This window comes from Letharia columbiana (assembly GCF_014066305.1).
Source record: "Letharia columbiana isolate WasteWater2 chromosome Unknown Sc0000040_s0, whole genome shotgun sequence".
NCBI classification, from domain to species: Eukaryota; Fungi; Ascomycota; class Lecanoromycetes; order Lecanorales; family Parmeliaceae; genus Letharia; species Letharia columbiana.
Window position 1 is genome coordinate 209,782 of NW_023501084.1, and position 13,773 is coordinate 223,554.

General features: G+C 51.3%; 5 protein-coding genes across 5 annotated transcripts; 3 read left to right on the forward strand and 2 right to left on the reverse strand.

Annotated features, from left to right (window-relative positions):
- Positions 1-97: 97 nt before the first annotated feature.
- Positions 98-1,940, reverse strand: HO173_009451 (uncharacterized protein; the record flags this gene model as incomplete). The annotated part of the gene is made up of 3 exons (XM_037311341.1): positions 98-799; positions 866-1,340; positions 1,396-1,940. The coding sequence occupies 3 exons, from the start codon at positions 1,938-1,940 to the stop codon at positions 98-100; spliced, it is 1,722 nt and encodes a 573-aa protein (XP_037161775.1).
- A 4,612-nt stretch (positions 1,941-6,552) lies between these two features.
- Positions 6,553-7,716, reverse strand: HO173_009452 (uncharacterized protein; the record flags this gene model as incomplete). Its single annotated transcript, XM_037311342.1, has 1 exon — positions 6,553-7,716. The coding sequence occupies one exon, from the start codon at positions 7,714-7,716 to the stop codon at positions 6,553-6,555; it is 1,164 nt and encodes a 387-aa protein (XP_037161776.1).
- Positions 7,717-8,044: 328 nt separating this feature from the next.
- On the forward strand, positions 8,045-8,965 carry HO173_009453 (uncharacterized protein; the record flags this gene model as incomplete). The annotated part of the gene is made up of 1 exon (XM_037311343.1): positions 8,045-8,965. One exon carries the CDS (start codon positions 8,045-8,047, stop codon positions 8,963-8,965), a length of 921 nt encoding a protein of 306 aa, XP_037161777.1.
- Positions 8,966-9,654: 689 nt separating this feature from the next.
- On the forward strand, positions 9,655-11,922 carry HO173_009454 (uncharacterized protein; the record flags this gene model as incomplete). Its single annotated transcript, XM_037311344.1, has 6 exons — positions 9,655-9,758; positions 9,812-10,025; positions 10,074-10,217; positions 10,267-10,352; positions 10,408-10,635; positions 10,686-11,922. 6 exons carry the CDS (start codon positions 9,655-9,657, stop codon positions 11,920-11,922), a joined length of 2,013 nt encoding a protein of 670 aa, XP_037161778.1.
- A 206-nt stretch (positions 11,923-12,128) lies between these two features.
- HO173_009455 (uncharacterized protein) lies at positions 12,129-13,571 on the forward strand (the record flags this gene model as incomplete). The annotated part of the gene is made up of 1 exon (XM_037311345.1): positions 12,129-13,571. One exon carries the CDS (start codon positions 12,129-12,131, stop codon positions 13,569-13,571), a length of 1,443 nt encoding a protein of 480 aa, XP_037161779.1.
- Positions 13,572-13,773: the final 202 nt, after the last annotated feature.

Consider the following 13,773-nt stretch of genomic DNA (forward strand, 5'->3'; position numbering starts at 1 on the left):
TCAACAACCCTCCAGCTCCATCCCCGCCAAAACAAAGCACCTTGCTGAGTCGACTTAAGTCAACAGTCTTCATCAACATCATCGAGCCTCTGCACCTCTATCCATGCTTAAAGGTCTGCTTCTCCTCGTAGGCGTCTTCGTGGTGGGTAAGGGCATTGACATCCAAGCTCATGTTCCTGGAAACGCTGCCTTGTCGTCCAGACTTGGAAAGGCCAGTCTCAGGGTCAATGACTGACTGGCCACGTTGGGCAGCTTGGACGAGCTCGGGGTTTTGCTCCTTGAGGATAGCGAAGTTCTTTTCAGCTTCCCAATTCCAGATGCTATCAGAGGCAAAGAGAAGATTCATCTCCTCAAGAGTGCGCTGGTTGGACTCGGGATACAAGCAGTAGACCATGGGCAGCGTGATGATGTTGGCAACACCGAAGATGTAGTAAGTCTTTTGCTCGAGGGCCTTGAATATGACGGGCAGCAGAAGTGTGAGCCAGCCATTACCAATAGACCAGCCAACGACACCCCAGGCGTTACCCTTGGCACGGACCTCCAACGGGAAGATCTCAGCTGGGTAGAGCCATGGGACAGTGAGCCAGGTGGCGCCGAAAGTAGCCGTAAAGAGGAAGATCATAGCAACGGCACCGGAGCTGTAGCCTCTAGCGAGAGCAGAGCCAGCTGGGTGTTGAAGGCCAGCAGTCGACAAACCGCCAGCGAGGAACATAGAGATACCTTGGACGACTGAGCCCCAGTACAAGGTCCAGCGACGACCAATTCTATCGAGGGTGAAGACACAAATGAGGGTAGCGAACTAGAGATGATCAGTATCCCGAGCAAACATCACACGCAAGGGGAAGTTTCGCAAGGGGAAGCTTACCATGTATGTGATGGTGTTCAATCCCGAAATCCATTGCACCTGTGCATTGGCAATACCAGCGGTACGGAAAATGGTGGGAGCGAAAATAGTCACACCGGCAATACCGATCCACTCTTGCATGATTTGGAGCCAGATGACCAATTGAACACGGCGACCAGTATGAAGCTTGCCGGAGCCGATACCGAAAAGCATGGAAATGTAAGATTGGGCCTTGGCGGTCTTGCGTTCGAGCTCGGCAATGTTGCGGATATCCTGGAATTCGGCCTCTGCCTTGCCCGCATCTTCACCCGTCTCACCACGGAGTCTTCCGAGAATATAACGGGCCTCTTCCTCTCGACCGACTTTGACGAGCCAACGAGGTGACTCGGGGAAGAGCCAGCAGATGGCGAAGAGGAGAAGCAATGGGGCGATCTGGAAAGCGATTGGGAATCTCCAAGTGAATTGTCCAGTTCCACCTTTGTAGAAGTTGGCGCCACTGAAAGAGAGTTAACAACCAGTTCAGACATTGCATGAGTTTGCAATACACTCACTATTCGATCCAGTAAGCAACGACGACACCAAAGATGTTCAGCGTGAATTCGATGGCGACGAATTGTCCACGCGATTTGTGTTCGGCAGTCTCGGTGGCCCAAACCGGAACAATGGCGTTGAGCATTCCTGTACCCCATCCATTGACGAGACGGGCACAGATCATCCAAGTGTGGTTCTGAGCCGATGTTTGAAGAGTAGCACCGAGGACGGCCCAACCAGCTCCGAGTCCGATTGTCTTGATACGGCCATAACGGTCACCAAACCAACCACCAATGAGACAGCCGATGAGAGTACCGAGATAGTAGATGGAAACAATGCCACCTTGGAGAAGGGTGTTGTCGATGACTGGGGCACCTGTTTTGGGATCCTGGTGACCGAATTTCATGGTAGTGTCATAGTAGTCAACCGCACCGTTGACACCACCCATCATACCCTGATCATATCCGAAGAAGAAGATGGAAAGACCAGCAATACAATTGATCGCGATGAGAAGGCTACGCTTCTCAAGTTTGTGAACCACATTGGACCTGGGAATAATATCCATGGCGACGACTATCCGGAGTGCGTCGAGGTGTCAGATGCTTTGTGGACCAATGAACAGACTGGTACCCTGCTTGGCTTTGGAGAAGCAGAGTCGGAGTAAAGTCTGGAAGGGGGAGGTGTAGGAGAGGGAGAGAGAGAGAGAGAGAGAGAGAAGAGCGGTTTGAACTACGAATGTTGTGGGGAATGGGAGAGGCTTCTTATATCAATTCGACGCACGCGAGGACTCTCTTGCCTGAATACCCACATTGGGGTAATGTGGAGACCCATGGGGCAAAGACGAAACACGCCTGGTAGGAGATATGTGGACGGCAAGCAGGGATCAATCTACCATGTCCATTGGAACCGCGAGAAGGTGTGAGTGCATGACTGGTATCTGCCGGCGCGCTACTTGAACTCTGGTCGAATGCGCGAGTCGCAAGGCGTGCATACCAGTCCAGTGCATCCTTTGCAGCGCCTGGTCGCGTCCATCGGGCCTCGCATTATTTTACGAGATGCACATGATCAGCAAGTCTCGTCAAGTTTAAGGGTAAGCTTGGAGTTCATGCTAGGTACCTAGCCAGGCGTTGAGGGTGCAACTTTAACCGTGGATCGGTAGCATACCCGAAGGGTAGAAGCGCAGACATCTGACTTGAGCTGATATAGCCGCTTCAACATGAGTGAGCTCAGTAGCTTGGCCTAGCCGCCTGCCTCCAGCCATCGCGCACCTTGGAGCAATCAACATCCCGGCTCACCTCGATCCTCAGCTTACCCCACTGCATTGCCTCGATCGGGAAATGCTCCAGAAGTACGCTAGAAGTACTTTATTGCACTGGTCGCAACGCTAGAATTCCTTCTCTGCGCCTCACCTCCAATCAACCACTACCTCCATTGTCAGCGCTGTAGCGCGACCAATTCTTCAAGCAGCAGGCTGCCGAGAAGGCAAGGATGGTGGTGTCGTGCATCAGCTGCATCGTCGAATTCTTCCAGACTAAAGTACCTAGCTCTATTGAGAGGGCCTCTTGGTGTGGAAGAATAGGTCATGGAGAACAAAACGAGGAGCTCTGGAAGAAAAGCGGTGCTATCAATGTCCATGCCATGCCCTACCTCAGAGGTTCGCAAAAGCGAGTGCCCACGGAAGGCCTGGCGTCGAGGAAGAAAGGATGCCATAGGAATCGAAAGCCGATAACAGGGCGATTATCGAAACGTTGTCAGCGCATTAACGCGCGCCAGTAGTGGGACTGAGAGTGGGAGATGGCAGATTGGTCAAGTTTAGCCTTCACCCCTTTGGCTGCAACCGATGCAGCCATGCAGCCTCCCAGCCTCGTTCCGACTCCCACACCATCTTACCCCCACGCGCAAGCTGCAGGTAGGTCGGGCTAACCTTCCTGCACTACCTACCTACCGTACCATAATCTCGACCAAGCAATTCACCACATCACTTTTCGTCCCATCCTCCATCGCTCCATCGTAGCAGATGCTTGGTCACCGACAGCCCTGTCTGCTGCGCTTGCTCAAAATGATTGTGAACAGATGCATGCCAAGATTCAATGTATGCGTGTTCAGTCTCATTGGCTTCTCTGGTGCCATCAACCGAGTGTCTGGATCTCGGAATTTTGATCTCTCCCTGCCGATCTTCTGACAAGCAGAATGGAGGTTTGGGGGGTTGGACGTTGGATCGCATATACTTCTTTTACTTTTACGCTTACGCCTCCCACACTCCCATGGCCCCTTCGGCCCAAAGGAGAGTGCGCAGTCCCAAAAGCAAAAGCTTGGTTCACAGCTCGGAAAGATGCGATCACAGATACTCTCCGGCACTCCATGCGGTTTCTCATGTTCCAGATTTGTCATGCTTCTTTTCACGGCTTCGATAGGTAGCTGGAACTGGGGTATCGAGTTTCATTAATGCTACATGCGGTCCACCCCACTTTCAATCACTTCATTCGGCCATCTGCCTAGCATCTACAGAATCCTCAACGTGATCATGCTTGTGACATACCAACGTTTCATGTAACGAGTTTCCAGGATCTGAACGCAGAGCTATGGCGCGATAGGGATGCCTCTCCGGGACCCAAGCGATCTTCTGCGATTGTAATGATTCCACACAATCAGCACACCAAGCGTGAGGTCGATGCTCTGTCACCGAAAGCTCTCCAGTCGCCTTACAGCTCTTCTACGGGCGTCAACGAAAATCTATCTCTAGATCTCTCGGGTCAAACTGAAAATGGGAGTCTCGAAGGATCTACTGCAATAATGATTCGGACGCCTGATGCAGGCCACTGAATGTCTGCATCGCTTTTTTCATCTGAGGTTCCGAATTCTCCGTCGTCGCTGCATCCTTCCCAAAATGTCAGAGGAAGAGAATCGTAAAATCGACTAGCAAGCTAGCCCATGATGCAGGTCAAGTCCTAGGCGCTACTCCACAATTCCAGCATGAGTTCCAACAAGAAGACCCCCACATTTTAATCCCTCATTGGGTGCTTAAGAGCATCCTTTTAGCCACCACCTGCTTGCTGACACCGGAGAAGCAGACGAATGCAGAGGCGAAGTGGTCTAGAATGTGCTTCTCCGATCATGACCGTTACTCTCGATGTGGTTTCCTGCATTTCTGGCCACCGGCTTGCATGGGTACACGTTTCTTTTCCAGCAACGTTTACGGAGTAAAGATCCAATCTTACGCACCAACCAGTTCCCTATTTATCTAGAAGAATCGCTCTTGTTCTCGAAAATCCCTCAAAGCCAAGCCAAGCCATTCGCTGGTAGTGTCTGGCATACGGAGCCGTCCTCGGGTGAATGTTGCTAGGCTGTCTGCTCGCATCGTTGCATTTCCTCGAGCGCCCAGCCCCTCACCTGCAGGTCGAATCGATGTTGCCTTGATCGTCTTCCCATCTAAGCATCCTATCTGCCATGACAATATTGCGCCCAACCTTGTCCGTGGTGTTCGCTGCCTCGAACGAACCAGGGGAATAAATTTCAGAATCCTCCAGTTTCTTACTGAATAATGGCCTTAGGGTCATCGCTGCCATTGCAAAGTTCGGCTGGCAACATGGTCTTTCCTCTGCCACCGGAGACCACCATGAGCACACCACTGGATGACAGCTTGAGACGCCTGATTCTTTGATGGTGTTCAAAGCAGCATCACCGTGTCTCGGTACGATGTAAATTGTCGCTAGCCATTCCTACTCAATTTTAGGACTCAAACATCCCGCTTCTCCAGACACAAACCATGTCAAGGAACCATACAAAGGAACACGACATGCCTACAAGTCTACACCACCTACACAGAATGCTTATCGACAAAAGACCACATTGTGCTCACACGCTCTCGCAGTCTAAGTCTGACTTCACTACAGTTGCCCCATACCAGCATTTTTCAGAACACTACAGTCATCAAAATTCCACACGGGCAACGAACGCATCGCTACGTCTCCCGATCGAGTCCGCGACACTAGGAACTTTGCCGTCCTGACCTCGCAATCCGAACATTGACCCAAAACCCCATCTCCAATCCCCACGATCGGCAACGGATCCGGTGCAAGGCCACGGTAGCAGGCATTCTTGGACCTCTGTCTTCCTTCGCTCTCCGATCGACATGTTTGGAACACTCTCTCATGACCGCTCTCGCAGTGGCCTTTTTTATTTATTTATCTATCTGTCTGGACAAGAGGATCCGCATCGTGGGCATGGCCGCGATGGACAGATTCGGCTGGGCACAGATGAAGCAGCTTGCTGGCTCGGACCTTGGCGTCGGAAGAGGAAGATGGATGGATGGATGGGGTTGAGGGTGGGATGGGAGATTCGTTTTTCTCTGAATGATCGATCGAGAGATAGGGAGGGTGGGAAAGATGTATGTATGTGGAACTCACGACGACGCTTTTGACGACGAGGGTTTTGGCTCCGTGATGATGAATGCGGGGGTCTACAACATACTGAAAGGCTGGCTTTCTTTCTTTTTCTCGTCCATTCATCCATCCATCCATCCATCCATCCATCCATCCACCCGTCTCCTTCCTCTTCCAAACCTCCCACCAATCCAACACCACCATTCCATATCGGCGCAACTCGAGCAGGAGGGTCAATGCCTCTCTTCTTCCTCTTCTCTCTCTTCTCTTCCTCTTTTTTCTCTCTCTTTCTTCTCTCCCTTCTCTCCTCTCCTCTCCTCTCCCTTCCTTCTCTTCCTTCTCTTCTTTCTTCTCTTCTCTCTTCTCCTCTCCCTCTCCCTCTTCTCTTCTCTTCTCTTCTCTCTTCTCTCTTCTCTCCTCTCCTCTCCTCTCCTCCCTCTCTCCTCAATATTCGGACTCCGCACCCGCTGCGCTTCGAGGCCTACGTTGCATTAGCAGGTGGCTTCGGCGAATCTCGTCCTCTGGTGTGATTCGTTGGGAGGTTTTTGGGTAAGGGGGAGGGGCCGGGGGGGTTTCTTCTTTTTCTACAGTTTCTGGATTGTGGGAATGCGGTTGCTGCGTGGCGTGTTGAGCTCTATGATGGGGGGATTGTCAGGGTGGAAAAACCAAGTGTTTGTGTGCTTAGATTGGTTTAGGTCAAGGTCTTCATATATGGACGTTCGTGGTACAAAACAGGATGCATCATGCTCCACGATTTCTTTTGCCCGCGCGTCCCAAGTCTCTTCACAGATGCTCTCAAACGTCTTCGTATCCACCCTTGCCTTTCTCACCGACGGCGTCGTACTTTGTTGAAGACCCTACCCGCACAGTCCCATCGCCTTCGTCTTCATCCTCATCACCGGTCCTTTCCCCATCCCCGAACAATTTGAAGAAGACTCCGTCATAGCTCGTCCACATCCCCTGGAATATCGCGCCTGTCACTGCCACCAACCATGCTGGCGCCTTCCCGTTCTCGTCAGAAAAAGTACTGTTCAACCCGAACACAGCCTTGATCAGTGGTAGCCATATCATGCTGAAGATCCAGCCTCCAAGCATTTGCTTTTGCGTCGTCATTCTATACGGCCGTAGCTGGTGTAGATAGTCTTTGTATTCCCCAGGCAGAGCATGCTCGTCCGCACCATCGGTGATCAGCTTCAGGTATCGCACTGATGCTTGCGCATAATCTGGATCTGGACGTGAGAAGCGTCCGCCTTTTTCCGGTGGTTCGCCTGGAGGTAGGATGGGAGAGTAGAGCGTGTGCGCTTTGAAAGCATGGGAGGCTGGAAACTCGGGCACTATGTCTTCGTTATGAGGGAGCTCGTAGCAGTCGACAAGGACGTCTTGGTACGAAGCACCTCCACCTTCGGTAGCTATTATGTGGGCATAATCCTCTTTTGTTACTTCGTAAACGACGCCAACAAGACCCTTCTTCCAGCGATTCTTGTGGTATCTTGGCGTTTTCTTTGGGATAAGGTGGGACTTCTCTGAGGTAGAGGTAGGAGGGGAGACATGGCGATATTTGGTGTTTGCAAAGCAGGGTTCAACGTAGGGCAGGCCAGCGAGGTCGAAGGTCATGACTAGTTCTGGTACCACAACGTTGCTTTGGGATAAGGGCCGTATTCCACGGTTTCCTTGGAAGGTCTGCGCGCAGAGGTTCGAGCCATATGCGAGGTAGAGGACTGTATTTGGATGATCTGGGCCAGCTCCGAGTTCTTGTGGTGTACCACTGTCTAAGCGGAATGGCTGCTCTCGTAGTGATTGGGCCTTACGCTGCCCTGAAGGGCAGGGAAGGGGGGCGTTCCAGCGTCTGCGGGTGCAAGAGTCGTTAGAAGCTGCGCTGACCTTCCTGATCTTCTTGTAGATAATGGCCGCTTGCTCGCCTGCAGAGGCGCCAATCCGAGGCTCTGTTGACGTGATCATGGTTAATGTTTGATCATATCAGACTATTGACTTGAGCAATCTGCTAAATATACGATTAGCAAACCCGTACATAGAGAAATCACAGTGAGGAAGACGAACCATTTGTCTAATAAAGGTCACCTCTTCACCGGTTGTTTGTTGATTACTGTATCAGTCTCGACAATGCCAAGCCGGAACAAATTCGAGCCGAGCCAAGCCAGCTTGATGTTTCCTAGAAGCCTCAAAGGAAGCCTCTAAGTATGAGGTCTCCAGTAACTTGATCGCCCTTCGAGGATCTTCCATGCTACCGACAGGCACTCAGTGATGAGATGCTATTTGTGTGATTATTATGGAGGAGACAAAAGTCTTTCGCTGGCTCCTTGACGTCGAGCCGCTGTGGCCTGCCCCTGTTGGAGGAAGCCAAAGCGCTCAATCTACAGCGCACTGGGCGACTGGCACGGCGGCCCAACATGCTCTGGGCCTTCTCGCAGACGGCGAACGCGCCAGAGCTCTTCGCTTTTATCGACCGAGTGATGCGAAGCTCTCTCTCGGGTCCAACCTTCTCAAACATCGGGCAATAGCAAATACCTGTCGAGTCCCTTGGTCTGAGGCTGTTGTCAGCGAAGGTGCGAACAAGAAGCCATGCTATAAGCCTCTCGTCCCGAGCTCCAAGAGCCTAGAGTTCAATGTCTCCCACCATGGCTCTCTGGTCGCGTTAGTAGGATGCCCTGGAGAATCGGTAAAACTAGGGGTGGATATTGTAAAGATGAATTGGGAGAAAGATTACACTACGGTAATGAAAGATGGCTTCGAAGCTTGGGCTAATGTTTACGAAATGGTGTTTTCAGCTCGTGAGATCAAGGACATTGCAGGGTTCGTACCGCCAATACGAGGCAATCAGCAGGACGAGATCAGAGCCAAGCTACGGCACTTCTACGCACACTGGTGTCTGAAGGAAGCCTACGTCAAGATGACAGGCGAAGCACTGCTAGCATCTTGGCTCAAGGATCTGGAGTTCCGCAATGTCCAGGTGCCATTGCCTGCCAGCCAGATGCATGCAAGTGCGCAGATTGGAGGTGATTGGGGTCAGACTTGTGGTGGTGTTGAGATTTGGTTCTATGGGAAGAGGGTGACGGATGTCCAGCTGGAGATCCAGGCTTTTCGGGAAGAGTACATGATTGCAACCTCGTCTTCAAGCGTGGAAATGGCATTATCTGTGTTCAAGGAGCTCGATGTTGAGCGGGATGTCTATCCCTTGCAAGAAGGGTAACAACGGAGCTGTACCCCCCCTCGACTACCTCTATGGACGACGATGATCACGCTTAAATCCGCCCGAGGTAGCTAGGAAGGTGCTGCGAGACATAGGAGCTAGCCCTTGCCAGAGAAGTATTGATGTGCCCGTAGCCTGAGATGTCGAGGATCCCCATAGTCGCTGACTCCCAAAATCGATGACTGCAACCATAGATGAAGCCTGTCCTTGTCTGAGCACCAAATTGATGCGATTGACTTGTGAGACCGTGAAAGCTCACAATGGAAAGCGTGACAATCAATCTCATCATCTCCTTCCCTCCTTCCAGCCTCCTTCCGGACCTGGCTTAACGACTGATATTAGCACTGTAAGGTCTGAGGATTTGAGATGGGCTTTGAAGTTTGAACCCTTCCTTTTGGCTCCGTACCCAATGCTGGAAATTGAAGCGAAGATGTAGAAATATCAGGGCAATCTTAATTTCTCAATCCTGGGACGGTACTCTTTTCCAAATTGTCCCATTCTCCAAAACCACCGTTCTGCCATTTCTCTACCTCAGACATTGGGGATTCGTGATTCTTCTGTCGAGCCTGGCGTGCGCAGCATTACATTCATTTCATCTCATGCACATTGGCCAACTGCAGCCTCTGTCCCTTCATCTACCGTTGAACTGAATCATCACGAGCCATCTCAACCATCAATCCGTCACAGCCATGTCAAGCAATTCTATCCCTCGGCCCAGCCAGGGTGCTCCGCCTCTGATGGTGCTCGCATCTTGGTTAGAGACCTCGCACCATCGAGATGACAGGGTTGTCTCGTAGGTTGGCATTCTCAGACTGAGCATATAGTAGCTGACGAGGCAACAAACAGATTTCCAGCAAACACTTCAGAAGCCATCAAACAGACTCGGCCCCCTGGAGGAGAGTATAACATGCAGGAGGTACAAGCGATTGTGCTCGCACTTGAGTGCCGTGACTCGACATTTTGCGAGCGCCTAGACTCACTTAGCCTTACTATCTTGTGCAGCATCTTCGTATACTCGCAGGTATGCCTTGCACAGCAACGAGGTCTCTGCCTGCTTGCGGTAAGTTTGTCGACAACCTGTGATCCAACGGTCACTCACTACGTACAGAAAGCTCTGCATCAGGATCAGCACGACTCCGTACATCAGGCAGCCCACAAGCAGGGGAAGAAAATGGCAGTGGGACAAGCTGCCTTGACCCTACTTATCAAAGGCTTCCTGAAGCATGATGCCTCCGACAAGCTTCGAAGATGGGTAGGCATTACTCGTCGCCCTGATGCACTCCAGCTGATCTTCTTACCAGCTTGGGATACTTGCTTTGGAACTTCTCAAAGACTGCCCCGAAAATACAGAGAAGCTGCAGTCGGATTCACCTGAAGAGCAACACTGGTGAGCTGTGATTCGAGCGGACCTTCTTAACAATATATCTGACGTACCGTTCTAGGCAATTTCTCGGCGAGGTCATCGAACACGAAAGCTGCCAAGTCTTGAAACTTCTTGCGGGCTCGATGATCCGCGAGATGTTGAGCTCTGGCGTGTCGCCGGATGCCTTTTGGCCGAGTGGGACTGTGTATTCTAACTTTCCCAAAAGCCAGCATCACAACAGTCAATGGGTCACATCGTTTGAAGAATTCGTCGATGAATTGCTGCTGAAGAAGATTTTAACGCAGGAGTAAGCTACTGCCTCTACAATCTCCCCATTTGGGCTAACAACTCGTGCAGGGTTTCGAGCGTAATGTTCGCTCAAGCTGTCTATGTCGGAGACCGGAAATGGGACCTCGAAGAAGCGGCAGACATACTAGTCACCCTCTCCGAAGAGCTCAACATAATCGTGCCAGCAAACGACGCTCAACCGGCAGTTTACATCGACGTGCCACTCGACTCTATAATAGATGTCTTCTTTGAGGAAGCATTCGTCACAGACTCACCAAACCCTACTTTTGGACTGATCATACAGTTGATGGGTGGAGGCGCAACCAACTGCATCCTCAACGCCAGTACGCACGCCGAACGCCATGTGGCACTTGCGTTCGCTTCAGAAAAGGATGCAGACACACTCAGGAGATTGCTCATGCCAACGAACGTTCGGACGAACGCGTTTCCGCCACATAGCCAATCAGGGGCAATTGACGTCTCGGAGCCGATTCTATCAGACGACGAACTTGCTTCGCCTGGTCGTGCATTAAGCAACAGTCAAATCTTAATGAGAACCGCTTCCCTAGCCAGTGCCATCATTCCTCATAGAATTCCAGTGAACACGATCGATCGGTCAAAGCTTGAGCGTGTCTACACCTCTCAGCGTACTTCTACCGAGCCTCAAGAAGAGTCGTCAAGTTCGGTGGCAGAGCATGATGAAGATCTTCAAACGGTCGATCATGGTATGGAGATGGGGGCAGAGGGGTTTGGCGTTTCACAGAATGATGGTTTGGTACAGCAGGCCATTGAAGGCATCGACGTCTCTCAAACTGACGAAACTGACGGTTTGAGCAACGAAGAAAGTCAACACCGAAATATCCAAGCTCGTATTCTCGAAAACGCTTCGTCCAGCGCTCGGGTCCGTTACTCTCAAGCTCATAGTAACAGGACGCAAGAACCCATGAGACCTTTCGATCAAACTCCAGACACTAGACTGCCAAGGTCGTCACGACGCCATACGGGCTTCAGCTCAATTCAGAATGCCCCAGAGTCTCGCGCACAACTCCCTCAACAGGTAGTCTCGTCCGCCGTTAAGCTAGTCGAGAACGAATATGGCCGAAAAGGTCGGGATGGAGAGCATGATAATCTTTATGATACCAGTCCAAAAGTCCAAAACGGTCACCGAAGGTCTCCAAGAATTATTGCACGAGAAAATACCCCCCAAAAGCATGCTAGTCCAAAAGTCAAAGACGGTCAGCGAAGGTCTCCAAGAATTGTTGCACGAGACAATACCCCCCAAAACTGGAACGGCAACTCGAACTGATCGCTCAGCAAGCAATTGCCAAGACAGCTTCACCCACCAAGCTGAGTAGACAGCTTCGTAATGTCGACGGAGTCGTGGCGTCGCGTACGGAACGGACGGCAGATGAAGACCTCGCCGCCTCGACGAAGAACGGTGTTGGTGATGTCAAGGCTAGCACGAATAGAAAGAAAATCAAAGCACCCGTTCTGGCGAAGACAAGGACTGTAATGGAAGAGTCGACAAAGCCTACAAAAAACTTCGCACAAAGCAAGGGGAAAGCAAACGCTACCGAGAAGCCCCCGAAGGCTTCTTTTGATAATCACGATGTAGCGCCATCACCTACACGCGCAGACTCCACCATCAAGTCCTCTAGAAACAAGATAAAGGCGACGACTGCTCAGCTAGAGGCCACAAGGGTGGCGTGCAACGATCAAAAGCAAGCGACGCCCGTGCTAACAAAAGCTGCCACTACCACTTCATCCATAGGCCCTGCACCACGATTAAAGAGAACTCATGAGAAGAAACCCAAAATGAACAGTTCAAATCACGACTTATCTACCAACAGTCCGAGTGGCAGGAACGTTGATGAGCATAATGATGCTATCTGGGACGTTAACCTAGCACATAGCGAGGAAAGACCTCAAATTCTGAGGCAATCACGCCAACCGGCGAAAACAGCAAAGAAGCAAGAGGTTCGCGTACCGAAGACCAAGAAAAACAAGGCTCAAACTCAGCTACATTCCGATAAGGCAAAAGCAGACAAGGCAACCAAAGCCCAGACCCAAGCCCCAATAGCTCGTGTCGTGAAAGCGAAGCCTGCACCAGCTGCATTGTCTCAGCCACGGACCCGGCGCGTTGCAGCTATCAAGGCAAATAGAAAAATTCAGGGCCTCGACGAATCTGACGAAATCGTGGACGACGAGGAAATCGTACCGACGCTTGCACGCAGCAAGCGACAAGGATCTTCAGATGCAGCAAAAGCGCCTAGAAATCATAAGATCGGAGACGGCAGAGACGACCGAACAACATCCGGCGGGAAGCTTCCTACCGCACATATTCTAGAAAGAGATTCCATTCCGGATAGCGTCAGTCCTGACTCTTTAGACGAGCAAATACCAGACTCAGTATCAGACCCAAAGGCTGATAGCAGCCCAGAGCAGATTGATCTCGTCAGAGACGCGCCCGCGGAAGCTTCACGAGCTGCTCCTGGTGATACGAGGGACAATTTGCAAAAGGAGAAACAGACTAGCGCTGCCGAGACTTCGATGATACTACCACACGCAGGACTCGGCGACCACTCAAATCAGCGAAACTCTACTTCCGTGGAAGAAATTGTCGAAGTGAGCGAAGCCAGCGCTAACTTAGTAATAGACAATATTCCGCAGCAACATGAATCTGTCACCGAGACCGATCCAGCTCCCGCTCGTCCTCAACAAGATAACCATGTCAAGCAAGGGCATGATGATCTCGACGCTACAAAACCGGCGAACCCTGGGGACCAAGACCAAGTTGAACCCGTACTGCCCTACAAGGATGATGTGTCACTCGAAGTTAATTCAAAATCGGACAACATTGAGAGAAAAGTCGCTCCCCCCTCAAGCCTCATCAGCCCCACCAGCCCCAATAGCTGTCGAATCTCAACAGAGAAGGACTTCGCCGCGGTTGGCTGAAGCAGCCCAAAAACATTTACCCGAGTCCACTGCCACGAGACGTGACCCCTTTGGTTCGAAGTTGAATGCTTCGATGCCAGAGTCGAAAGATATCAACGCCAAGGTCAAGAGCAGAGAGGATTTAGGTGATGCAAACGTCGAGAGTAAGGGGCCAAGCACTCCCAAATCAGCAGAGCTAGTAAGATCTTTGCGAGAGCCCAAA